At 43.5% G+C, this 26,237-nt stretch overlaps 2 protein-coding genes across 2 annotated transcripts in view; one reads left to right on the top strand and one right to left on the bottom strand.

The window, feature by feature from the left end:
* zmiz2 (zinc finger, MIZ-type containing 2) overlaps positions 1 to 19,496 on the bottom strand; it is a 35,120-nt gene extending 15,624 nt beyond the window's left edge. Inside the window, 10 exon segments of the mRNA XM_064943193.1 lie at positions 652 to 764; positions 767 to 836; positions 926 to 1,177; positions 1,534 to 1,705; positions 6,277 to 6,467; positions 6,882 to 6,996; positions 10,048 to 10,136; positions 12,274 to 12,334; positions 13,524 to 13,571; positions 18,996 to 19,496. Coding sequence (XP_064799265.1) covers positions 652 to 764; positions 767 to 836; positions 926 to 1,177; positions 1,534 to 1,705; positions 6,277 to 6,467; positions 6,882 to 6,996; positions 10,048 to 10,136; positions 12,274 to 12,315 — 1,044 coding nt within the window. The 5' untranslated portion in view covers positions 12,316 to 12,334; positions 13,524 to 13,571; positions 18,996 to 19,496.
* polm (polymerase (DNA directed), mu) overlaps positions 1 to 26,237 on the top strand; it is a 392,822-nt gene that overhangs the window by 146,727 nt on the left and 219,858 nt on the right. The gene's annotated exons all lie outside the window — the stretch shown is intronic.

Raw genomic sequence — 26,237 nt, 5'->3', positions numbered from 1 at the left:
TCCTGGCTAAATTCCCAATCTGTCCCTCATATCATCATGGCCACCTAATCATCCCCAGCTTCCAGTTGGCGCATTCATCCCCCTTCCTCTCCCCTGTAACTATTCCCCAGATCATTGCTGTAAATGAGAATTTGTTCTCAGTCAACTTACCTGGTAAAATAAGGGTTAAATAAAACCTGAAAAAATATCAGCACAAGATCAGCATCACCAGACACTAAGAGGTAGCGGTCAATAACATGTAGCGATTAAGAGCATTTGGCCAGTAACTGAAAAAGTCACTGGTTCAAAACCCTGAGCAGAGAAAGTGACAAAATCTGTTGGTGCCCTTGAGCAAGGCACTTAACCCTAATTGCTCAAGTATTTCGCTCCGGATAATAGCATCTGCTAAATGACAGATGTAAATTAAATGTAAAATACTTACTTTAAAATACATATATTTTTATTAAGGAAAACAGAATTCCATTCCTTTCATATTTTAAAAGCTTTTATTTGTGAACAAAAACGTGAGAGATGAAAGGGAAGTCAAATAAGGCGTAAGCGGATATCGAACCCCTATTAAATGGAGGACGTGTGTGATCTTGGGTCGGCTGCATTGCTGCTAACCCCTTTCACAAGTTAACCTAAACACAGGAGTGTGATCTCACGGCTTACCTTGTAGTACTGTGCCGGGTTGGGTGGTCCTTGCTGGTACTGTGCCATGGGGGGCATGCGCTGGTTGGGGTGGTATGATGGGGACTGGGGCGGGCGCTGCTGGGGGCCGGGGGGTACTGGAGGGGCTGGCCACCATGGTACGGAGACATGCCCCCTGAACCATACTGTTGCTGCCCTGGGAAACCCTGGGGGAGGGACAGGGGGAGTTTGTAAGCTCATGTTGACACGTGTTAGTGTCTTGCATGTGTTTGCTCTGTGTATATTCTAAGTGTACCTCAGATTGGTAGGGGCGTTTGAGCCCCTGTTGTTGACCTGCTGGGTAGCCTGGGTGCTGCTGGGACATCCTCTGGCCCTGACCCTGGGAGGGGTGCGAGGGGTACCCCATGCCCCCCATTGAGGGGTGCTGTCCAGGCCGGGACTGGACCATCCCACTGGGGCTCATCCCCGGGGGGCCACGGGGCCCACTCTGCTGGGGGCCCGGGTGGGACAGGAACTGGGTACTGTAGGAGGAGGGTCCTCCGCCCATCTGAAGAGACAGAAACAAAAAAAGAGAAAAAAAGGAGAGAAACAGACCGATGAAGAGATAGGACTTAGTGTGGTTTCTCCTCAGAGACAGATTCTGTAGAGGTGTAAACAGTCTGCTAAAAAATACTTATGTTCTCCCTCTAATCAAGCCCATGTCTCTGGAGTCTGGAGCGTGTGTGGGTGTGGCAGAGCTAGTTCCTGCTCTGTCCTGCAGGGTGTGTAATGAGCTCTAACAATGAACCAAACAGAAGCACAATATCCCCCCAATAAATTGTTTAAGAAATAGCCCTGTTTAGAGGAAAGCTGTCCAGGTAAGCAGTTTCCTGTTCACACACACGGTAAGGTGGAGCCTCTTACCTGGCCGTAGTTCATTTCCTGGTTCTGCTTCTCCTGGATGGCTGCAACTGTTGCTGTGGCAGTGGCGGTTGCCGTGGCAGCAGCGGCGGCAACAGCAGCGGCAGCAGCCTGGGTGAAGTCAGAGGGGGGGCGTTGGCCCATTCCCCCTCCACCACCACCATTATTAGAGTAACTAAGATACACACAGAGAGAGGGAGAAAGAGAGGGGGAGAGAAAGGGAGAATTATTTGCAACTCACTCCATAGTGGCCAAGCACAATGAGTGTTGATTGTGTGTGTGTGTGTGTGTGTGGCTTGCTCAGAGATGTGGGTGGGACTCCCTCTCTCATACACGTAGCTCTTGTTCTGACTCCATGAAGAACCCCCCACAGACAGCAGTGACGCAGCCTGCTGCTTTGACAGAGACACACAGCGACATAGGGAAGATCTCAATTGCATACTCTTCACGTCCCCTCTCCCTTTCTCAAAACCCATTGGAGGTCAAGGCCAGAGGGGAGGGACCTCAGTCTTTCTCATCCAATGGGTTTTGAGAAGCAGACGAGGAGAGAACGTGGATCTTCCCATAGCACTATGACTCACTCACACAGCAGAAATAAACCTTCCTCCACCAGTGGAGTCTCCATGGGAGAATCTCAATGGCATTTCCTTGATTCCTTCTCAAAACCAATAGGATGACAAGATCAGAGGTTAGGGACCTCTGCTCTGTCCTTCTCAACAAATGGGCTTTGAGAGGAAGAGGAAACTTCAAATGCAATTCAAAATCAAATGCAATTCAAATTCTCCCCATGTGTCTGACAGACTGGAGCCCTGGGTTGTGTTCATTCGGCTAATGAAACTTTACACATTCTGCAATGGAGAAGAAAAGTTCAGGGTTGTATTCATTAGCACAAACCTTATTGTATTTGTATTTATTATGGATCCTCATAAGCTGCTGTAAAAGCAGCAGCAGCTACTCTTCCTGGGGTCCAGCAAAATTATGGCAGTTTATATCATTTTAAAACATTACATTCACAGATTTCACAACACAGTGCACCCTCAGGCTCCTACTCCACAACTACCAAATATCTACAGTAATAAATCAATGTGTGTGTATAGTGCGTGTGTGTGTATGCGTCTGTGCCAATGTTTGTGTTGCTTCACAGTCCCCGCTGTTCCATAAGGTGTTTTTTTTAATCTAATTTTACTGCTGGTGTCAGTTACTTGACGTATAATAGAGTTCCATGTAGTCATGGCTCTATGTAGTACTGTGTGCCTCCCATAGTCTGTTCTGGACTTGGGGACTGTGAAGAGACCTCTTGTGGCATGTCTTGTGGGGTATGCATGGGTGTCTGAGCTGTTTGCCAGACAGCTCAGTGCATTCAACATGTCAATACCGCTCATAAATACAAGTAGTGATGAAGTCAATCTCTCCTCCACTTTCAGCCGGGAGAGATTGACATGCATATTATTAATATTAGCTCTCTGTGTACATCCAAGGGCCAGCCGTGCTGCCCTGTTCTGAGCCAAATGCAATTTTCCTAAGTCCTTTCATGACATCTGACCACACGACTGAACAGTAGTCAAGCTGCGCAAAAATAGGGCCTATAGGACCTGCCTTGTAGAGTGTTGTTAAGGCAGAGCATCGCTTTATTATAGACAGACTTCTCATCTTAGCTACTACTGCATCAATATGTTTTTACCATGACAGTTTACAATCTAGTGTTACTCCAAGCAGTTTGGATATCTCAATTTGCTCAATTTCCACGTGATCTATTACAAGATTTAGTTGAGGTTTAGGGTTTAGTGAGTGTTTTGTTCCAAATACAATGCTTTTAGTTATATAAATATTTAGGGCTAACTTATTCCTTGCCACCCACTCTGAAACTAACTGCAGCTCTTTGTTGAGTATTGCAGTCATTTCAGTCACTGTAGTAGCTGACGTGTATAGTGTTGAGTCATCTATCTATCTATATATATATATATATATATATATATATATATATATATATATATATATATATATACACACACACACACACACACACACACTCTGGCTTTAGTCAAAGTCAGTGGCATGTCGTTAGTAAAAATTGAAAAAAAAAGCAAGGGGCCTAAACAGCTACCCTGGGGAATTCCTGATTCTAACTCGATTATATTTTATAGGCTTCCATTAAAGAATTCATCTGTGTTCTGTTAGACAAGTAACTCTTTATCCACATTATAGCAGGGGGTGAAAAGCCATAACACATACGTTTTTCCAGCAGCAGACTATGATCGATAATGTCAAAAGCTGCACTGAAGTCTAACAAGACAGCCCCAACAATCATTTTATCATCAATTTCTCTCAGCCAATCAGTCATTTGTGTAAGTGTTGTGCTTGTTGAATGTCCTTCCCTATAAGCATGCCGAAATTCTGCTGTCAGTTTGTTTACTGTAAAATAGCATTGTATCTGGTCAAACACAATTTTTTCCATAAGTTTACTAAAGGTTGGTAACAGGCTGATTGGTCGGCTATTTGAGACAGTAAAGGGGGTTTTACTTTTCTTGGGTAGCGGAATGTCTTTAGCTTCCCTCCAGGCCTGAGGGTACACCCGCTCTAGTAGGGTTAAATTAAAGATGTGGCAATATCATCTGCTATTATCCTCAGTAATTTTCCATCCAGATTGTCAGACCCTGGTGGCTTGTCTTCCATACGGAATTCAAAAGTACAATTCTCGTCTTTCATAATTTGGTACGATATACTTGGATGTGTAGCGTCAGCGTTTGTTGCTGGCATGTCATCCCTAAGTTTGCTTATCTTGCCAATGAAAAAGTAATTAAAGTAGTTTGCGATATCAGTGGGCTTTGTGATGAATGAGCCATCTGATTCAATAAATGAAGGAGCCAAGTTGGCTTTTTACTATTCTTTATATAATTTATCTTCGTTTCATAGTCTAGTTTATTTTTTATTTAGGTTAGTCACATGATTTCTTAATTTGCAGTATGTTTGCCAATCAGTTGGGCTGCCAGACTTAATTGCCATACCTTTTGCCTCATCCCTTTCAACCATACAATTCAATTCCTCATCAAGCCAAGGGGATTTAACAGTTTTTAACAGTCATTTTCTTAAATGGGTGCTTATTATTATTATTATTTTTTTTTTACGCCCCTTTTCATAGTATCCAATTGTTCGTAGTTACTATCTTGTCTCATCGCTACAACTCCCGTACGGACTCTGGAGAGACGAAGATCAAGAGCCACGTGTCCTCCCAAACACAACCCAAACAAACAGCACTGCTTCTTAACACAGTGCGCATCCAACCAGGAAGCCAGCCGCACCAATGTGTCAGAGGAAACACCGTGCACCTAGCGACCTGGTCAGCGGGCATTGCGCCCAGCCCGCCACAGGAGTCGCTAATGCACAATGAGACAAGGATATCCCTACCCGCCAAACCCTCATTAACCCGGACAATGCTAGGCCAATTGTGCGTCACCCCATGGACCTCCCGGTCGGCTGTGACAGAGCCTGGGCTCAAACCCAGAGTCTCTGGTGGTACAGCTAGCACTGCGATGCAGTGCCTTAGACCACCGCGTGCTTATTATTAACTGGAATAAGTAGTTTCATAAATGCGTCAAGTGCAGTGTCTGGTTGCTCCTCATTACACCACAAACCAGCAAATATTCTTTACATCATCAACATATGAATCAGTACAAAACTTATTGTATGACCTCTTATTCACTATATTAAGCCCAGCCTTTGGAACTTTGGTTTTCCTAGATATGGCTATTATATTGTGATCACTACATCCAATGGATTTGGATACTGCTTTAAAGCAAATATCTGCAGTGTCAGTAAAAATGTGATCAATACATGTTGATGATTTCATTCCTGTGCTGTTTGTAACTACCCTGGTAGGTTGATGGACAATCTGATTCAGGTTGCAGGCACTGGTTACAGCTTGAAGCTTGATGATAGCCAGTCAATATTTACAAATCACCCAGAAAATATACCTCTCTGTTGATATCACATACATTATCAAGCATTTCACACATATTATCTAGATACTGACTGTTAACACTTGGTCGTCTATAGCAGCTTCCCACAATAATGGGCTTTAGGTGAGGCAGATGAACCTGTAGCCATATTACTTCAACAGTATTTAACATTAGATTGTCTCTAAGCGATACAGGAATAGTTCTGAATATAGACAGCAACACCTCCTCCGTTGGCATTTCTGTCTTTTCGGTAGATGTTAAAACCATGTATTGCTACCACTGTATCAAAGGTATTATCTAAGTGAGTTTCAGAGATATCAGAGAATATGAATGTCATCTGTTACAAGCAAGTTATTGACTTACTGGACCTTGTTTCTTAGATTACATATGTTAAAATGGGCTATTTTTAAGCACCTTTCTGTGTTGATTGTTTTTAATTATTTACTGGGAAGCTTAGACGTACTCATGTTATTTACATTGGAGCTGATTATGCAGCTCACCCTGCACTAAGTGGTCTTCCTACTATTGCACACCACCTAAGTGCTAACAGCATAACTCTGGTTTATAGGCTCATGATTACTGCTGACAATAGCTATAGGTTAAACAGATGTATTCGGTGCAATGTTCTAGGTCATCCTTCCCTATTTCAGTAAATTCTTTCCTTCCATTTCATGCCTAGTGAATACCCTAGGTAGTACCTTGCAGTTGTACTCCGTTTTCTTCCATTTGATGCCTAATGAACACGACCCCGGTGAACATATACCATAAAAACAGGTCAAAAGGTGTTTACCTCTGTCCATATGGTGGTGCTTGGTTATAGGCGGTGTTGGGGCGTCCGTAGAGACCTGGTTGTCCGTAGCCCTTATCACCATAGCTCTGGTACTGGTGGTTCACACCGGGACTCATCCCCCCACCGCCACCGCTGCCCTGCATCATGTGACCTCCAGAGTTCCCGCCCGGACCCATGGGCGCGCCAAACACCTAGACGGGGTAACACAGGAAGTGGATAGGTAGTGGAAACAGGTAACCGGTAGAAAAATAAATAAATTGACATTCCATACAGTCTGAAAAGCACTTATACTGTACAAATGAACAAATAATCAAAAGCTGTGTCATCTACATTGTAGCAGGATTGGAATATCACTGATGCGGTTACTAACATGTTAAAACACAATCCAGGCCTTGTCAGATTTGGTGAACAACTGCTATGTAGGCGGCCTGGAATGCTGCCAAAGATATTTGCTCTCCTTCAAACAAGGTTAAATACATGGACGTAGGAGTGGGGGATGGAAGAGGGTTGGCTGATGGATGGAAAAGATGATAATGATAGCAGGATGGATGAGAGAAGGGGGGTGGGGTGATGAGGAAGGAGACATAATTGGCCTGGTTCGTTACCTGGCTGTGCGAGGGATTGGTCACGCCCCAGACAGTGGTTACCACAGAGAGGGCGCCTGGCTGCTGATTGGTGCCTTGTTGCCAGGAGGCAGAGTCATACAGGAAGTTACCGTCACTAAGGGAGACAGGAAGCAGGGATATTATGGTATGGAGTCATGTACGGGAATGGCTTACAGACCTGGGTCTGTAATGTGCAGCAAACATCTCAGAGTAGGGTTTCCGATTTAGTATCAGTCTTGCGTTTCAGATTAAAAAAAATGAACAAGAGTACGTGGAAAGGGGATGTGATCCTAGATCAGCACTCCTACTCTCAGACGCTTGCTACATATGGACCCTGGACAGGTGAAAGCAATACCTGGTAGGTAACTGTACACCACCATAATGCTCTCTCACCTATCCTAATTTGTCAGATCTGTGCAGATGAAGGAGAGGAAGCAGTTATTGTTAGTTTGTTGAAGAGAAAGACAAGTGGGTGTATTTGTAGGAGTTGAATGACTTGTACCACATCACATCCTCAAGAGGCACTCAACAACGTTTCCATAACAACAACAAAGCAGTTACTTAGAAACCAGTATGAGCAGCCCTTCCGAGGGAGAGGAGGCTCCTGAGAGTGTGTGTCAGAGTTGGGCTCAATTCATACATTTGGAATTGACTCCTATTCAACTCATGAATTGAAATTTAAAATTGGCCACACCCGACAGGATGTAGAATTTGAATTTGTGTTTGAATGACAGGAAGTGTAATTCCACTCAGTCAAAGCACAAGAGTTTCAGCCTCCCATGTGGCTTCCGGGTTAAAAGGGCGGATGTTCATTAAGGAGAGCGGTTTGACGGGTCATGTTTTGGAGGACGCATGGCTCGACCGTCGCCTCTCCCGAGCCCGTTGGGAAGTTGCAGCGATGTGACAAGATCATAATTGAAATTGGGAGGAAAAAAAAGGGGGTAAAATATATTTATAAATAAATAAAGAATAACATAAGTTTAATTGAATGTGACACATATATATTCTTTGGTATCTGGAAGTGTTACATCACTTTTCTCTGGAAACTGTGTTCATGTACTCTAACCTTCGTGCATAGAATAGCCAATAAAATTTCCACCAACCATTTCATTTGTTTGGCTTCTTTTTGAAGGCTTCAGGGTCAACTTTAAGGTTAGGCTAATGCATTCTGGGAAATGTATTTTCCCCATATTTAAATTATTAATGAAATAAAATTAACTATCTGTATGCAAATATTCTAAGAGTTTGTTCTGCAAATCAATTGTTTCCCCCCAAAATGATATGTATAACATGTTTGATGTTTTATGTACAGTACCAGTCAAAGTGTTGGACACCTACTCATTACAGGTTTTTTTTCTTTATTTATACATTGTAGAATAATAATAAGACATCAAAACACATAAGGAATCATGTAGTAACCAAAAAAAAAAGTGTTAAACAATTTAATATTTATATTTCAGATTCTTCAAAGTAGCCACCCTTTGCCCTGACAGCTTTGAACACTTTTGGCATTCTCTCAACCAGCTTCGTGAGGTAGTCACCTGGAATGCATTCCAATTAACAGGAGTGCCTTGCTAAAAGTTAATTTGTGGAATTTCTTTCCTTCTTAATGTGTTTGAGACAATCAGTTCTACTGTGACAAGGTAGGGGTGGTATACAGAAGATAACCCTATATGGTAAAAGACCAACAGCTCAAATAAGCAAAGTGAAATGACAGTTAATCATTATTTTAAGCAATGAAGGTCAAATCAAACTATCAAGCACTATGATGAAACTGGCTCTCATGATGACCACTACAGGAATGGAAGATCCAGAGTTACCTCTGCTGCAGAGGATAGGTTCATTAGAGTTACCAGCCTTAGAAATTGCAGCCCAAATAAAATGCTTAACAGAGTTCAATTAACAGATACCTCAACTGTTCATGTGAGACTGCGGGAATCAGGCCTTCATGGCCAAATTGCTGCAAAGAAACCACAACGAAAGGACAACAATAAGAAGAGACTTGCTTGGGTCAAGAAACACGAGCAATGTAGACTGGTGGGAATCTGTCCTTTGGTGTGACGAGTCCAAATCTGACATTTTTGGTTCCAACCGACATGTCTTTATGAGACGCAGAGTAGATGAACAGATGATCTCTGCATGTGTGGTTGTGGTGCAATGGTGTAGGGGTGCTTTGCTGGTGACACTGTCTGATTTATTTAGAATTCAATGCACACTCAACCAGCATGGCGACCACAGCATTCTGTAGCGATATGCCATCCCATTTCGTTTGAGCTTAGTGGGACTATCATGTTTTTCAACAGGACAATGACCCAACACCTCCAGACTGTGTAAGGGCTATTTGACCAAGGAGGAGAGTGATGGAGTGCTGCATCAGATGACCTGGCCTCCACAATCACCCAACCTCAACCCAATTGAGATGGTTTGGGATGAGTTGGACCGCAGAGTGAAGGAAAATCAGCCAACAAGTTCTCAGCATATGTAGAAACTCCACAAAGACTGTTGGAAAGCATTCCAGGTGAAGCTGGTTGAGAAAATGCCAAGAATGTGCAAAGCTGTCATCAAGGCAAAGAGTGGCTACTTTGAAGAATCTAAAATATATTTGGATTTGTTTAACACTTTTTTGGTTACCACATGATTCCATATGTGTTATTTCATAGTTTTGATGTTTTCACTATTATTCTACAATGTAGAAAATAGTAAAAAATAAAGAAAAACCCTTGAATGAGTAGGTGTCCAAACATTTGACTGGTAATGTATATTTGTAAAGACCACACTTAATATATAATAGAACAGGCATTTTAATGTCATTGAATTTCACTGAATTCAATTCTATTTCCTTTAATTCAAATTGCATTACGTATCCGGTTTACTAATTAAAATTCAAGAATTGAATTGGAATTTATGAGACATCCAATTGAACTGAGCCCAACCCTTGTGTGTGTGTGTGCGGATAAGGTTACGCTCTTGAAACCACTTCCCCCCTGAAACCACAGGAAGTGAACTCTTAAACAGGAAACCAGCGCTCGGGCCAGCAGCAACAAATCGGCAGTCATATCCCAGAGATCAGCCAATAGCAGGATAGGTGAGAGGTCAAAGCCAACCAGAAGCCAACTGACAATCAGCTCAGCACTCCCTCTATGAGTCACTCTGTGTGTGTGTGTACCTGTGCGGAGTGGGAGGCAGACCGGGTTTCATGGAGTTGAGGGGGTTCATCGGAGGAACGGGGGGGTCAACAAGACCCTGACAGGCAGCCTGAGAGAGAGAGAGAGAAAGTATTGAAATGGTGTGTCATTTGTGTTTCATTCGTATTCTGAATAGGCCTAATTATTTTGTGATAATTTATTATTCCATGTATTATTGTTTCCTTGTCATCACCAATATCATGTCAATTTAATTTAATTGAAATGAATTGAGAGCGAAATGAGTCTCATAGCATTGAACTGAAGCAGTGATTTCACAATCATAGCCCACACAAGTTACCTTCCTCTCCCTTTTAGCCTCTGTCTCTATGTGTGCGTATCCGTGTGTGTGTGTGTGTGTGTGTCTCAGAACGGTAGCCTATCACTGCTTGGCATAAAGCTTCTCATAGAAGGGAGGGGCAGCAGCAGGAATTGAAGAGAACAGCCATGAAGAGGCTGCCTACACACACACAGCTCGTTAAGGGCTGAGAGAGAGCGAGCTTCTCTTGCACTGCCATTTCTCAGTTTTAGGATCACACGCCTTCAATATAACTTTCCCTCCATCCCAGTCTCTCTTCTTCACCCTCCCTTTCTGCCTCGCTCTCCATCCCCCTCTTTCTCTGTAAATTACTCTTCATTCCAGGGTAAGCTCCGCTAACTGACAGGCTAATTTGTTGCCAACATTAGAGCCATCTCTTTCTTCTTCGTCTCCTCACAGAATTGGGTCAGACACCCTGCAGATTGAAGAGGGGTGTGTGTGGGGGGAGGGGATATATAGAGTGACAGTTTCCAGACAGAAACCTTCTCTATAGATATTAGTTCCCTTCAACCCTGTGTGCGCGAGTGTGGGTGTTCTCCTTCCCTCACTCTCTTCCCAATTCTCCCTCTGTTCCATTTCTCATTCCCTCGCCCCATCCTCCTCCCATCTCTCTCTGACAAAAACACCATCCGACTGTACAGCCACCACCTCGTTTTGCCTCCTACATAGCCAACATGTGTGTTGCGTCCCTGCTGTCTGAGGGGGTTTCATGGAGTCGAACAACAGTTAAGTGTGTTAGAGAGGGAGTCCCACCCACATCTCTGACTCACACGGTCTGACACACAGGTTTGCATATCTATCATATCCTGTCTATCTGTCACCCACTGCGAGTACAGCCACTAGGAGCAGTCACACTGTCACTCGCCGGGAGTATTTAGATGAGGCATCGTATGTCATTAAAACACTGAGACCTCCAGATAACGCTCATATAAAGCTGAATCTAAATACACGAGGATGGCTGTGTAAATGCAAGCTAAGAACCAAATTCAGATTATAATTTTTCTGACTGTCTACAATCAGTTTTATATATGTGGCCCATATCAGATTTGTGCATTACTAAGATGTGTGCATGACCTTTGAAATAGCACACAGATGCAATTATAATTTCCTATCACTGTTCCTTTACATTTTTGGGTGGTTGTCATGCAACAACAGGTCATGTGCAAAAAAAACAAGACTACAAAAACTAGAAAACACTTCAGAGCAAAAAAAAAAAAAAACTGATTATAGTGTCCAGACTGAGGTCGCATATGAACCATCAGAATTGTATCAGGATTGAAATCAGAACTCAAATGATCAGTTTCCATGTGGTTTCTGCTGGTTAGACAATGGGGAAAAGATCAGATATGCCAATACATTAGAATTGGGGTGACTGTGTAAACACAGGCTAGGAGTTTTTCCCACACATGGGCCGAAAAGCAATTTATACTACTGCGATTCATGGTTCTCCATGGAAAACGTACTGTGACAGCAGGTTGGGTGATGGAGGCATCTGATGAAAAGACAACTGACGTGCGGTCAGACTGCGCACCACTAATTCACATATAAGCAATGGTACTCAATCGTTCCGCATCCCTCCAATATAGATGGACCTTTACAGTACATGGTCTGAGACATGGGTCTGAGACACAGCTGAAGTGTTCAGTGAACTGAAATACAACTACATGTTGGAGGGTAGATTAAAGCGATAGTTCACTCAAATGACAGTTTACAGGGTATGAATCCAAAAAGACATTTTGTAATTTGGGTGAACTATTCTTTTAATACACCAAGTGAAAAATCATAGAGGTTATCAGCGAGATGTGGAGAAGCAACTATTCAGAAGCTTAAGGTGGGAACACACAGGAGAAACATCTCATCACATCCTGGTATGAGGGTCGGATGTCATTACCCCGAGGTGCCGATACAATGTATTTTGCAATGTTCCAAACATATTGGTCACCACATGTCTCCTGCAGAGGGACAAGAGAGAGCCATGAGAACACGTTTTGATCAGTCATGGAAATAAAAGTGCTGAAAACAAATTGGCTTCCTATTTTCCTAACAAGCTATGAAGGAAAAATATGTAAAAAAAAGGGAACTATCTGAGCCAGCACAGTAGGGTTTGGGTTGGCCCCATTGGTGTGAATCAGGCATTATCACAGGCTGAACTATGACCCCTGTCCCCTGCCCCCAGCCTGACTTCAGATGAGATAGTCCCGTTTGGTTCAGTTGGTAGAGCATGGTGCTTGCAACTCCAGGGTTGCGGGTTCTATTCCCACAGGGGACCAGTAAGAAAACGTATGGAAATGTATGCAGTCATACTAAGTCGCTCTGGAAAAGAGCGTCTGCTAAATGAATGTTTTTATATAATAGTGCTTTATAGCGGATCTCAACATAAAGACTTCAAACATCTGAAGTGAAGCTCCAGTTTGTTCTGCATAACCCCTGTTTACACCTCTACTACAGTAAACCAATGTCCTCGCTCGCTCACTCACTCAGCATCTCCCCATCTATCTCCCTCTCCATTCCAAGGTCACAGTGTTTACTGCTTGTCACCAGCAGGGTTGTATTAATTAGGACACGGGCTTCTTATTGGACAAGTTCAGATAGTACTTCCCTGTTTCCTTCTGTTTCGTACCTAATGAATAGGACCCAGGGCTGAGAAACACACTGATGGATTCCCCTACTACTCTGCTGAATGTACATGGAAACTTGGCTCTGGCTCATGACTTGCTAATTGATGTTGTTGTGTAATAACAGTACAAACACACACTTACATACCACCCAAGAGACCAAACCACCCAGAGCAGTGGTCTGGGCCCACATTCACAGAGTAGAGTACTGATCTAGGATCCACCCATTCACTCCTTATAATTATGATCTAATAGGCAAAACTGATCCTAAGATCAGCACTCTTACTCAGATGCTTTGTAAGAACAAGCCCTGGCTGGTCTTCAACCCTAGTCCTAGAGGGCTACAGAGTGTGGAGGCTATTGTTTCGGCCCAGCACTAACACATGATTTAAATAACCAACTGATCATCAAGACCTTAACGGAAAAGTTGGCTTTTTTTCAACCAAATCTTTTATTTTTTATGTAAATGGAATGTTAAGGATCTTGATACCTTTTTTGTAATTTCACTTGTTTTTGAGAAACTTACCCCAAACAGCAAATCACTTCCTCATCCTCATTGTATAGTATGGGGGCCCTGAAAAAACACGAACAAAGGCTCCATTTCTCAGTATAGTGATGTCTCATTTAATTAGTTGAATCAGTTGTGTTTCCGTGGGGCTGGAACAAAAGCCCTTGGAGAAGGTTGTGTGTCCTCAATCCCTGTGACGGTTTGTCTGTGTGCCTGCATGTAGAGGACTCACAGCCAGATGAATGGACTCCAATGACTCACCTACCAGACCAGCAGTCCAGGATTAGGTGGCTTTCACCCTTTCACTTTTGACCCTTATTTTACCAGGTAATTTGACTGAGAACACCTTCTCATTTACAGCATGAATCTGGGGAATAGTTACAGGGGAGACAAATGAGCCAATTGGAAGCTGGGGATGATTAGGTGACCATGATGGTATGAGGGCAAGATAGGGAATTTAGCCAAGACAGCGGGGTTAACAACCCTACATTTACGATAAGTGCCATAGGCTCTTTAGTGGCCACGGAGAGTCAGGACACCCGTTTAACATCCCATCTGAAAGACGGCACCGTACACAGGGCAACATTCCCCATTACTGCCCTGGGGCGTTGTGATATTTTATTCTAGACCAAATGAAAGAGTGCCTCCTACTGGCCCTCCAACACCACTTCCAGCAGCATCTTGTCTCCCATCTAGGGACTGACCAGGACCTAACCTGCTTAGCTTCAGAGACAAGCCAGCAGTGGGATGCAGGTTGGTATGCTGCTGAACCACTCACAGAGGGATATCTGGAGGAGGGGTGTGGAAAAGGTGAGGAGAAACAAGTGAAGAGGGAAGTGAGTCCAGTGCCATTGATCATACTGTCAAATCACCAGAGGTACCATTGTAAACATTATCATCATTCTAGACACAGATACACACATTGTCATATGGACATAACCCATAATTGTGTGTGGATTGACATTGCCCATCGGGGTAGTCAGGATAATTTTTTCAGGTTGCCAGAAAATTATGGTCACTTGCCCGAAAATGTGAAAATAGCCAAAGACACACAGAAATGCCATAACTTGTCAGTCTTTCACTTAAACAATGGGGAGGAACCAAAAACATCAGTTTTAGTCTAGAATTATTTGCAGTTTGGTTGTTTCAAGACAAAATTGATTTGGGTTCAGGCAGGCCTTGATTACTTGAATCATAATTGCAATAAACTAGTTTGACGCTAGAATGTTGTTACTTTAGTGCAAAGACTATAGTCTATCAATTTTCAGTAGATTTTATGGGTTAGTCTGAGATGCAAGACAAATTCTTTCGATTTGATCTGATTGCAGGGACAATTCACAACGGTCAAGCATTGAATTTAAAATTGTTCTAAAGACTGCCTTAGTTGACAGAATAAACAATATGTTCATAATATTGATCATATAGGATCCAAATCAAATGTTAAGTCAAATGTGTGCCACAAACTGACTTTTGAGAAGTACATGACTTATGATAAAGCTCTCAAAGGAACAAAGGCACGGTAAAGAGGGAAAGGGAACAGGGATGCTTCGGGTCGGTGACATGTGTGCACAGTGGTGTGTATTCATGGATGCCAAGGGAGGTCAGGCTTCCCCAAATATTTGACCAATAGAGAAATTATTTTATAATTGTAATTTATTTATCATCTCTGTTTCCCCACAAAAAAAATGTGAATTTGCAAGTAGCTGAATCTCACTGGCGAAATCATCAAAGTGAGGGAAACAGCACCCCTCTGTCTCAGTATGTGTAGCCCATGTATCTGACGCTGTCTGGACCAAAAGAGTATAACATGTGACCGCTGTAGTATTTGATTGATTGATGCCAGCAAGCATTTGGCCTCCCTAGATAAAATAAATAAATAGCCAATCGGCATTGAGCTGAGCGCAACTGTGGGTTGTCCTGGTGCAGGGAACGGTTCCGTATTTCACTGAAAGAACGTTTTGTTTTCGAAATGATAATTTCCGGATTTGACCATATTAAATGACATACAGCTCTGATTTCTGTGTTATTATGGTATAGTTAAATCTATGAATTGATATTTGATAGAGCAGTCTGACTGAGCGGTGGTAGGCAGCAGCAGGCTCGTAAGCATTCATTCAAACAGAACTTTCGTGCGTTTGCCAGCAGCTCTCCGTTGTGCTTCAAGCATTGAGCGGTTTATGACTTCAAGCCTATCAACTCCCGAGATTAGGCTGGTGTAACCGATGTGAAACGGCTAGCTAGTTAGTGGGGTGCACGCTAATAGAGTTTCAAACGTCACTCGCTCTGAGACTTGAAGTAGTTGTTCCCCTTGCTCTGCAAGGGCTGCGGCTTTTGTGGAGCGATGGGTAACGATGCTTCGAGGGTGGCTGTTGTCGATGTGTTCCTGGTTCGAGCCCAGGTAGGGACGAGAGGGACGGAAGCTATAATGTTACACTGGCAATACCAAAGTGCCTATAAGAACATCCAACAGTCAAAGGTATATTAAATACAAATGGTATAGAGAGAAATAGTCCTATAGTCCACCCAGGTGGTGAGGGTAGGTAACAACATCTCCTCCCCGCTGATCCTCAACACTGGGGCCCCACAAGGGTGCGTTCTGAGCCCTCTCCTGTACTCCCTGTTCACCCACGACTGCGTGGCCACGCACGCCTCCAACTCAATCATCAAGTTTGCGGACGACACAACAGTGGTAGGCTTGATTACCAACAACGACGAGACGACCTACAGGGAGGAGGTGAGGGCCCTCGGAGTGTGGTGTCAGGAAAATAACCTCACACTCAACGTCAACAAAACTAAGGAGATGATTGTGGACTTCAGGAAACAGCAGAGGGAACACCCCCCTATCCACATCGATGGAACAGTAGTGGAGAGAGTAGCAAGTTAAGTTCCTTGGCATACACATCACAGACAAACTGAATTGGTCCACTCACACAGACCGCATCGTGAAGAAGGCGCAGCAGCGCCTCTTCAACCTCAGGAGGCTGAAGAAATTCGGCTTGTCACCAAAAGCACTCACAAACTTCTACAGAGGCACAATCGAGAGCATCCTGGCGGGCTGTATCACCGCCTGGTACGGCAACTGCTCCGCCCTACCATAAGGCTCTCCAGAGGGTAGTGAGGTCTGCACAACGCATCATCGGGGGCAAACTACCTGCCCTCCAGGACACCTACACCACCCGATGTTACAGGAAGGCCATAAAGATCATCAAGGACATCAACCACCCGAGCCACTGCCTGTTCACCTCGCTATCATCCAGAAGGCGAGGTCAGTACAGGTGCATCAAAGCTGGGACCGAGAGACTGAAAAACAGCTTCTATCTCAAGGCCATCAGACTGTTAAACAGCCACCACTAACATTGAGTGGCTGCTGCCTACACACTGACACTGACTCAACTCCAGCCACTTTAATAATGGGAATTGATGGGAAATGTTGTAAATAGATCACTAGCCACTTTAAACAATGCTACCTTATATAATGTTACTTACCCTACATTATTCATCTCATATGCATACCTATATACTGTATATATCATCGACTGCATCCTTATGTAATACATGTATCACTAGCCACTTTAACTATGCCACTTTGTTTACATACTCATCTCACATGTATATACTGTACTCGATACCATCTACTGTATCTTGCCTATGCTGCTCTGTACCATCACTCACTCATATATCCTTATGTACATATTCTTTATCCCCTTACACTGTGTATAAGACAGTAGATTAGGAATTATTAGTTAGATTACTTGTTGGTTATTACTGCATTGTCGGAAGTAGAAGCACAAGCATTTCGCTACACTCGCATTAACATCTGCTAACCATGTGTATGTGACAAATACAATTTGATAATAACAACAACCTAAAACTTCTTACCTGGGAATATTGAAGAGTCAAGTTAAAAGAAACCACCAGCTTTCATATGTTCTTATGTTCTGAGCAAGGAACTTAAACATTAGCTTTCTTACATGGCACATATTGCACTTTTACTTCTCCAATACTTTGTTTTTGCATTATTTAAACCAAATTGAACATGTTTCATTATTTATTTGAGGCTAAATTGACTTTGATTTATTATATTAAGTTAAAATAAATGTGTTCATTCAGTAGTATTGTTGTAATTGTCATTATTACAAATAAATACATGTTAAAATCGTCCAATGAATCGGTTTCGGCCTTTTTTGGTCCTCCAATAATCAGTATCGATGTTGAAAAATCACTTGGCCGACCTCTATTCTCCAGGCATTGTAAACATCTGATATTCCTCACAGGCCTGTGTAATACATGTGTATGTGGAATAGGCCTATTCCCAATCTCACCCACCTCTGGGTTTGACTCCATCCAGCAACCAGGGGACATCTGACCAGCTGCCTCACCTGGCTACAGCTGGACCCCTAAATACCTAGAGCAGAGTCCCTCAACCACCGGTCTCTGGACCAGCACTGGTCCTTGGGATGTTGCTGACCGGTCCTTCAGATGTGTTATTGGTGTATCGTTGTACATGTAGGTCTGGGTATAAGTGTGCGAACTAACCATTTACATATAGAAAGTCCTCATGAATACACAGGTATGTGGTGGCTGAGGTGATACACAGGGGTGATAATATTATTTGACTGCCTTGAGCTAGGTTAAATTTGTGTTTTAGCAATTCGCAAAACAGCGTCTAGTCTGATGGAAACTCACACAAAGACTATGGTGTTTTAGGAGCTAAATTGCCTACAAGGGATGTAGCTTTTTGGCGCTAATCTATTTAACACCAGCTCAGATCTCATCGTGAGGCGATCGATAGATCGCAAAATAATCTGTCAGTATACATTTGTTGTAGCCTAATAAATAAAATAACACACATTCAACCCAATTATCTCACACACACAAAACATCAACCATACTGTTGTTGAAACGTTATGCTTTGCGCAGATACAATGTAAGCAATGCATTGACACGTTTCCACTGAAATCGTGCATCGCTTACAGATAGATGTCAGAGAATTCCAAGGCAGTCCGTGCTACATCGTAGCTACCATGCTACGCATGCAGCTCGCACTTGAAATAACAATGGGAGACATTTTGTTTCATCTAACCTTGTAATATCAGAAACTGCCCAGAGGTGTTGCGACTTGCGAACCCGTTTGTTTACAACCAGACTATTTTACTGTCAGTTATGTCCATGTTTCCCCATTCGAGAAGGGGACTCAACCACGTAATTATGCTAGCTACTTTGTAGCTAAATTAGCTATTGCCCTGTAGGCTACATACAGAACGGTAGCCAACAAGGCATGACCAAACTATTGTTTGCAGCAATTAAACAACGTGTTCCAGAGCGCTTGTCAGACAAACCGAGATGCAGACGCTGTCCAAACGTTATACAGCACAGGCTAGTGACCGCATATTTAGGCTGGGTAATATTTGCAAATAGCTTAACGTTAGTGGCTACAGTAGGCTATTCGACAACGCTAGCCTAGCCATCTGGTGTTCTGCTGGGGCTTACCTTTGACTCCAACTACCCGTGGTTGGAATTCTCTTATTTGATTCTGTATTATTCAGCTGGTAGATAGTTCCAAGAAGTATTGGTCGGTGACAATAAAAGTAGGCTATGTTCGCTATTTTTCCTTATATCCGCAACAGTGTGTCTTGTATGTCTTCAAGTTGTAACGTTCGCTCCCATGTCTGAATGTGGCGAATCGTTTCCCCTTTAAAACTGTAGCTGGCAGCCTCGTCGAATGTGCCTCAAAAGATCCGTATCACTGCTTGTCCGGCATCGTCACTACTCGGAATGTAAGCATGCACAAAAGTGAGAAGAATCGCTGTGTAGTAGTTGGTCCTTGCTCCGAGCAGCCGTTTTTGCCTATGAAACTGGATTGCATACCTCCCTGACTATTGCACAATGGCCCGCCAGCTAGAATATATTCATGAGATCACGGGGCTGTTGTCTCCGACGGGAGAAAGGCATTTTTCATGTCCCTCACACACCCTACACAAGGCTAGCGACTGACTTTTCTCCTCGCCCCTAGACCAGAGTAGCTGATCATTACAGAAGGAGTCATCGAGAGAGATGTCACCCCTGCCTCCACGGTGACGTCGGTTCGGTAACGATCGTTAATCAGATTCCCATTGACGATTACATTTTATATATTGTATATTAGGTCTGTTTCAGAATGGTAGCCTGTTTATTCAGAGGAAATTATTTAGAGTTGCAGGTAGACATCTTTAGAATATAGGCCTACAAATATAGATTTCCACAGGGTAAGTGAGGCATGTCTATTCTATGCATTACATTTTTATTGGAAGCAAATTAAACTATGGCCTTCATTTGTTGTCATCGTTCAAATCAGCAGTTCTCCTTGACACAAAGCATCAGTGGCAGGATAGTAATTTTCTGTTTGATACATTGGTGTGTCAATTAATTAGAGGAAGAGAGGGGTAATGGAAGGACAAAGTCACACACCTGTCCCTTTCTACAGCAGCAAGAGGGGGAGGGGTGAGCGAGATGGACCGGGTTTAGAGAGAGAGAGCACTAATGTCTGTCACTTTTATCCCTCTCAGGTGTTCCCATGGCTCTGCCTGTTCTCAGGTATCTGGGAAAGCCCCTTACATGCATTGTAGGGGTATAGGGGCTAAGGGAAGTATGTGAGGTGTCTAGCAGCTAATACTCAACCTTAAAAACACTTAACCGGAGTTGTGTTTAGTATGTGACTAGCACAATGTAACCGAAAACCAACATTTGTGTTGTTATTGGACACATTCAGTTTTACTTTGTGTTTCAAAACATTTTATACCTACTAAACATGACCCAGGCTGAGGGTAACAGACCGTACCCCTGCAGACTGAGAAGGGCGAGATGGGTTGGGTTACACCAGTGTCTGTGTGTGATATAGCACTGGTAGGGGGTCTCTTGTGTAGATCAGTGCTTCTCAAACCTTTCCTCTGGGACCCCAACCGATAACTGTTGAATTCCATAACTAGCACACCTGATTCAATTTTATTATATATTTTTTTTATTTGATTTCACCTTTATTTAACCAGGTAAGCTAGTTGCTACTGCGACCTGGACAAGATAAAGCAAAGCAGTGCGACACAAACAACAACACAGAGTTACACATGGAATAAACAAGCATACAGTCAATAACACAATAGATAAAAAAGTATATATACAGTGTGTGCAAATGGCGTGAGGAGGTAAGGCAATAAATAGGCCATAGTAGCAAAGTAATTACAGTTTAGCAAATTAACACTGGAGTGATAGATGTGCAGATGATGATGTGCAAGTAGAAATACTGGTGTGCAAAAGAGCAAAAAAGTAAATAAAAACAATATGGGGATGAGGTAGGTAGATTGGATGGGATATTTACAGATTGGCTATGTACAGCTGCAGCGATCGGTTAGCTTCTCAGATAGCTGATGTTTAAAGTTAGTGAGTGAAATATAAGTTTCCAACTTCAGCGATTTTTGCAATACGTTCCAGTCATTGGCAGCAAAGAACGGGAAGGAAAGGCGGCCAAAGGAGGTGTTGGCTTTGGGGACGGCCAGTGAGATATACCTGCTGGAGCGCGTGCTACGGGTGGGTGTTGTTATCGTGACCAGTGAACTGAGATAAGGCGGAGCTTTACCTAGCATAGACTTATAGATGACCTGGAGCCAGTGGGTCTGGCGACGAATATGTAGCGAGGGCCAGCTGACTAGGCATACAGGTCGCAGTGGTGGGTAGTATATGGGGCTTTGGTGACAAAACGGATGGCACTGTGATAGACTGCATCCAGTTTGCTGAGTAGAGTATTGGAAGCTATTTTGTAAATGACATCGCCAAAGTTGAGGATCGGTAGGATAGTCAGTTTTACGAGGGTATGTTTGGTGGCGCGAGTGAAGGAGGCTTTGTTGCGAAATAGGAAGCCGATTCTAGATTTAATTTTGGATTGGAGATGTTTAATGTGATTCTGGAAGGAGAGTTTACAGTCTAGACAGACACCTAGGTATGTGTAGTTGTCCACATATTCTAAGTCAGAACCGTCCAGAGTAGTGATGCTAGTCAGGCGGACGGGTGCGGGCAGCGAACGGTTGAAAAGCATGCATTTGGTTTTACTAGCGTGAATGAGCTAATCAGCAAGCCCTTAATTAGCTGAATCAGTTGTGGTAGTGGTGAAATGTAACAGGTATGTGAAACAACTGGGAGTTCTTGAGGATTGGTTTAAGGAACACTGCTGTAGTAGAGAAGACAGGTTCTAAAGTGTGTGTCAAGATGGAAACTAAAAAGCTTTCCTTCCTTCCTTTCTGTGCCTTCCCTTGATCTAGTGCGGTTGGTATGTTCCACCCTAGGGCAATCACATACTGTATCATGGGAATTAGCCAGACGGGAGAGGGGGAAGAGAGGGGTGCAGGGGGAGAGAGGTTGTAGGGTGGAAGATAGAGGGAAAGAGGGGGTGCAGTGGGAGAAAGGAGGTTGACAGGGAAAGAGGGGAGTGAAGAGAGGGGATGGGAGGGAGAAATCAAAGGACAGAGGGGGTGGAGAGGGAGGGGGTGGGATGAAAAGATGGGGTAGGAGGGGTAAATCGAGGGGGAGAGAGGGGGCTGCAGTGGGGAATGACAGAGAGGTGGGTGGAGAAGCAGAGCTGGAGGGAGAGGGTGGTGAGGAGAACAATGGATGAAGAGTGTTGTTGACTATGGCTGAACAGAGCTGCCCTCTCCTGATGTCAGGTCAGAGCAATACACAAGGGAACGTGTGTGTGTGTGTGTGTGTGTGTCTGTTTGTGTGGGACGACAAAGCCAGTGTTGGCAGACCATAGTATCTGATCAGACAGTCACACAAGACTGAATACACAGTTACTACTCTGTTTGTAGACACCTTATAGATGATTAATATACATGAAGTGGTCATAAAACTACAGCTGGTTTGTGTGTGCATGTGTGTGAGTGTGGTGGGGCAGACACAAATACACACACACACACACACACACACACACACACACACACACACACACACACACACACACATTCACCTTGTACATTAAGTCCTGACCTGATGTAAAACACAGTTATTCAGTGTTAGGTACAGAGCTGTTCATAGCCCATCACTAGCAGAGATTCAGAAGCAAGGACACATTGCTCAGTATACACTGAGGTAAGTCTGAGTTGTGTGTGTGTGTTTATAGGTGTCTGCAGTGTGTGTGCAGAGGTGTCTGCAGTATTCTGCTAGAGGGCAGCGTAGCGTGGAGAAAACACTCCGACCTGCAGTTTTCCGTTGCCCTGGAAACAGGTAGAGATCCTCTCCTGTTCTTCATCTTTCTCTCCTCTACCCAGTGTCCCCTCCTCCTCTCCCTCCTACTCCTCCTCTTCCCTCTTCCCACCGCCTCCTCTTCACCCTCCACCCTCGTCCTATGCCCCCTCCCCCCACGACCTGCCGCAGCGCGAACACACACACACACTCACCAACTCCCCACCATTCCAATTCACTGCAGTCATTTAACAACCGACTCTTCCTGACTCCCACTCCACATACTAGCACACAGAGTGAACGCACACACACTGAAGCACGTACACACACACACGCTTACAGGGCACAGGGTCAAATGGTGCTTCAGTATTGATCTGATATTTGTGTGTGTGTGTGTGTGTGTGGTTGAGACAGGAGGATCACTATTGCAGCAATATGACCTCCAGCTAATCTCTCAGAAGAGAGGGAGGGAGAGAAATAAGAGAGAGGAGAGAGAAGAGAAAGAGAGAGACAAGGAGAGAAAGAGAGTAAAAGAAAGAGGGAGGGGGAGAGAGAGAAGAGAGAGTGTGTGAAGTGTCTGCATGTGATTATGTCTGTTTCTGCACTGCTATTGCTGCAGCTGATGATGGAGACAAAGGGAATGGAATATTTTTCCTTTCTTTCTCTCTCTCTCTCTCTTTCTCCCTCTCCTGTGCTGACCTTCTGTCTCTTACACTCTTTTACATTATTTTAGAGACGCTAGACACACACACAGACACAGGTGTGTGTGCTTACCCACACATGCAAGGTAGCCTTTCTTCATTTTCTGGCCTTTCTTGGTCAGTGTTTTGTTTTTCTGTTTTCTCAGTGCATTCCATTGTGGTGACTTGTCTCTGGCCAGGGGCAGAACATTCCACAGAAATGGCTGACCCACAATAACACACACACAGGCAGGAAGAGTGAACAAGGGTCTCCACCCTCGCTCAGCCAAATACAGTAGTCCTACACACACACACACACACAGACGCACACACACACACAACTCATCCATGTAATGACACAGACACATACTGCTCATACAATCTCTAGCCATGTGTAGTCCATGGTTTTCCCTCTCATATTTGCAGACCACATGCCTAAGGCAAACTGATACAGTTGCCATCTGCCTCTCTACCCCTCACACTCACACAGCCTAGTGACTGGGACTGGCACAGTTATCGTATCGTCGTGTATCCAACAATTAAAGACAAAAATCGTGAACAAAAAAAAAGATAATCATCTTAATATTCATTTTAGGAGTAGGTGGGATACAACTTTGTATTCAAGTAGATATAGTTTTACCCTATAGCAGTTTTAAATGTTTACAGGAAATGGGTAAAGTTGGTAGTCATTTGACGAGTAGAACAGCACGAATGGGAGGAGAAGCTTAATTTCCAAAAGTTCAAATGGTCAGAACCATTTTTTTGTGTGTATTTTACCCCCTTTTTCTCCCAATTTCTTGATATCTAAATGCGATCCCATTACAATCTAGTCTCATCGCTGCAACTCCCCAACGGGCTCGGGAGAAGCGAAGGTCAAGTCATGCGTCCTCCAACACATGACCCGCCAAACCGCGCTTTTTAACAACCGCCCTCTTAACCTGGAAGCCAGCTGTACCAATGTGTAGGAGGAAACATTGTTTATCTAACTATCGAAAGTCAGCCTGCAGTCGCACGGCCCGCCACAAGGAGTCACTAGAGTGCAATGAGCCAAGTAATGCACCCCCAGCCAATCCTCTAACTCGGATGACGCCGGGCCAATTGTACACCGTCCTATGGTACTCCAGGTCGCGGCCGATTGTGACACAGGCCGGGATCGAACCCGGGTCTGTAGTGACGCCTCAGAACCATTCATTTTTGAGACAGGGGTGTTCCCAAAGCTGTGCTCTATTCATTAGGTATGTCATTGCTAATTTTCAAAAATGCATTATGATGCATTACTAGCTCAAAACATTTTAAAACAATTTTGACAATAACCAAGTCTATTTGAATGACAATTAACTGTTACCCAAAATTCCATAACCCTCACAGCCCCACATACCTGTGTCTGTGTGCCCTGACTACACACACACACACACACACACACACACACACACACACACACACACTCACAACAGTGGAGGCTGCTGAGGTGAGGACAGCTCATAATAATGGCTGGAATGGAGTCAATGGAATGGTATCAAACAAATCAAAGATGTGGTTTCCATGTGGTTGATACCACTCCATTGACTTCATTCCAGACATTATTATGAGCTGTCCTCCCCTCAGCAGCCTCCCCTGACACACACAGGCATGTACACATACAGGTCCACAGGCATGTCATGCACGAACACACAAACAACTCCAACCCCTCCATCTGTCCAGAAACATATTGATAACAGACCGATGGTGTGTTTTAATAGTCCATCCTATCTTTGCCTCTTATTCTGTGTTTCCAGATCAGGGAATTAGTGGAGTATGAGGAGACAGCGCATGAAATTGACGACACCAGAGCCCCTGGATTACACTGTCTATCACCGCCACCTTGTGTTCAAGGGTGGTCTTGACAGTTACTCTTCCACATAGCGAATTTGCACAGATACCTGCTTTATTTCGTGCTGGATATGCAATGACAAATGATCAAATGTGTGAATAAAATAACTAGCTAGTTAAGTCTATTGAGTGTAGTCTATTGAGTGTAGTCAACTTTGTTCTAAAGGCAGAAATTATCTGATTGGTTTCTAAAAGGTAACAGATGCACAACTTTTAAAAACAAGCGGAGATTTGAACTGAGAATCTTGTTAATTAAACTTTGACATACAAGTTGTAATGTTTTGAAATAATTATTGTGTCACAGATAAGTGTGACAATATCGCTAAAATACAACTAGTCGCCTGACTTGAAGCAAAGAATAATTAATCAGAGCAAGCTAGCTAGCTATGCATTTAGCAACCTCAAATTAATAAATAGAGCTAGCTAGGTAGCTCGGTGTCAAATCTACAAGTCAGCTAACATTTTCTTAATTGAAATTTAATCAACTATATGAATTTAAGAAAATGGGGATGAACAGATAGCTAGCTAATTTCCCCCCAACATCGGACACTCTCTAGCGGTTGGAGGATTAAATCAATTTGAGCTCAACATTTAAAGGGCCTGGAAATAACGGTACGTTTTGCAACTAAAGACACCTTTCTCGCTAGCTGACCACCGATTTTCATTGCAGTTTAAATCAAATCAAATTTTATTTGTCACATACACATGGTTAGCAGATGTTAATGCGAGTGTAGCGAAATGCTTGTGCTTCTAGTTCCGACAATGCAGTAATAACCAACAAGTAATCTAACTAATAATTCCTAAACTACTGTCTTATACACAGTGTAAGGGGATAAAGAATATGTACATAAGGATATATGAATGAGTGATGGTACAGAGCAGCATAGGCAAGATACAGTAGATGGTATCGAGTACAGTATATACATATGAGATGAGTATGTAAACAAAGTGGCATAGTTAAAGTGGCTAGTGATAC

Source organism: Oncorhynchus masou, chromosome 28 (genome assembly GCF_036934945.1).
Source record: "Oncorhynchus masou masou isolate Uvic2021 chromosome 28, UVic_Omas_1.1, whole genome shotgun sequence".
NCBI lineage: Eukaryota > Metazoa > Chordata > Actinopteri > Salmoniformes > Salmonidae > Oncorhynchus > Oncorhynchus masou.
This window is presented reverse-complemented; position numbering and strand designations above follow the sequence as displayed.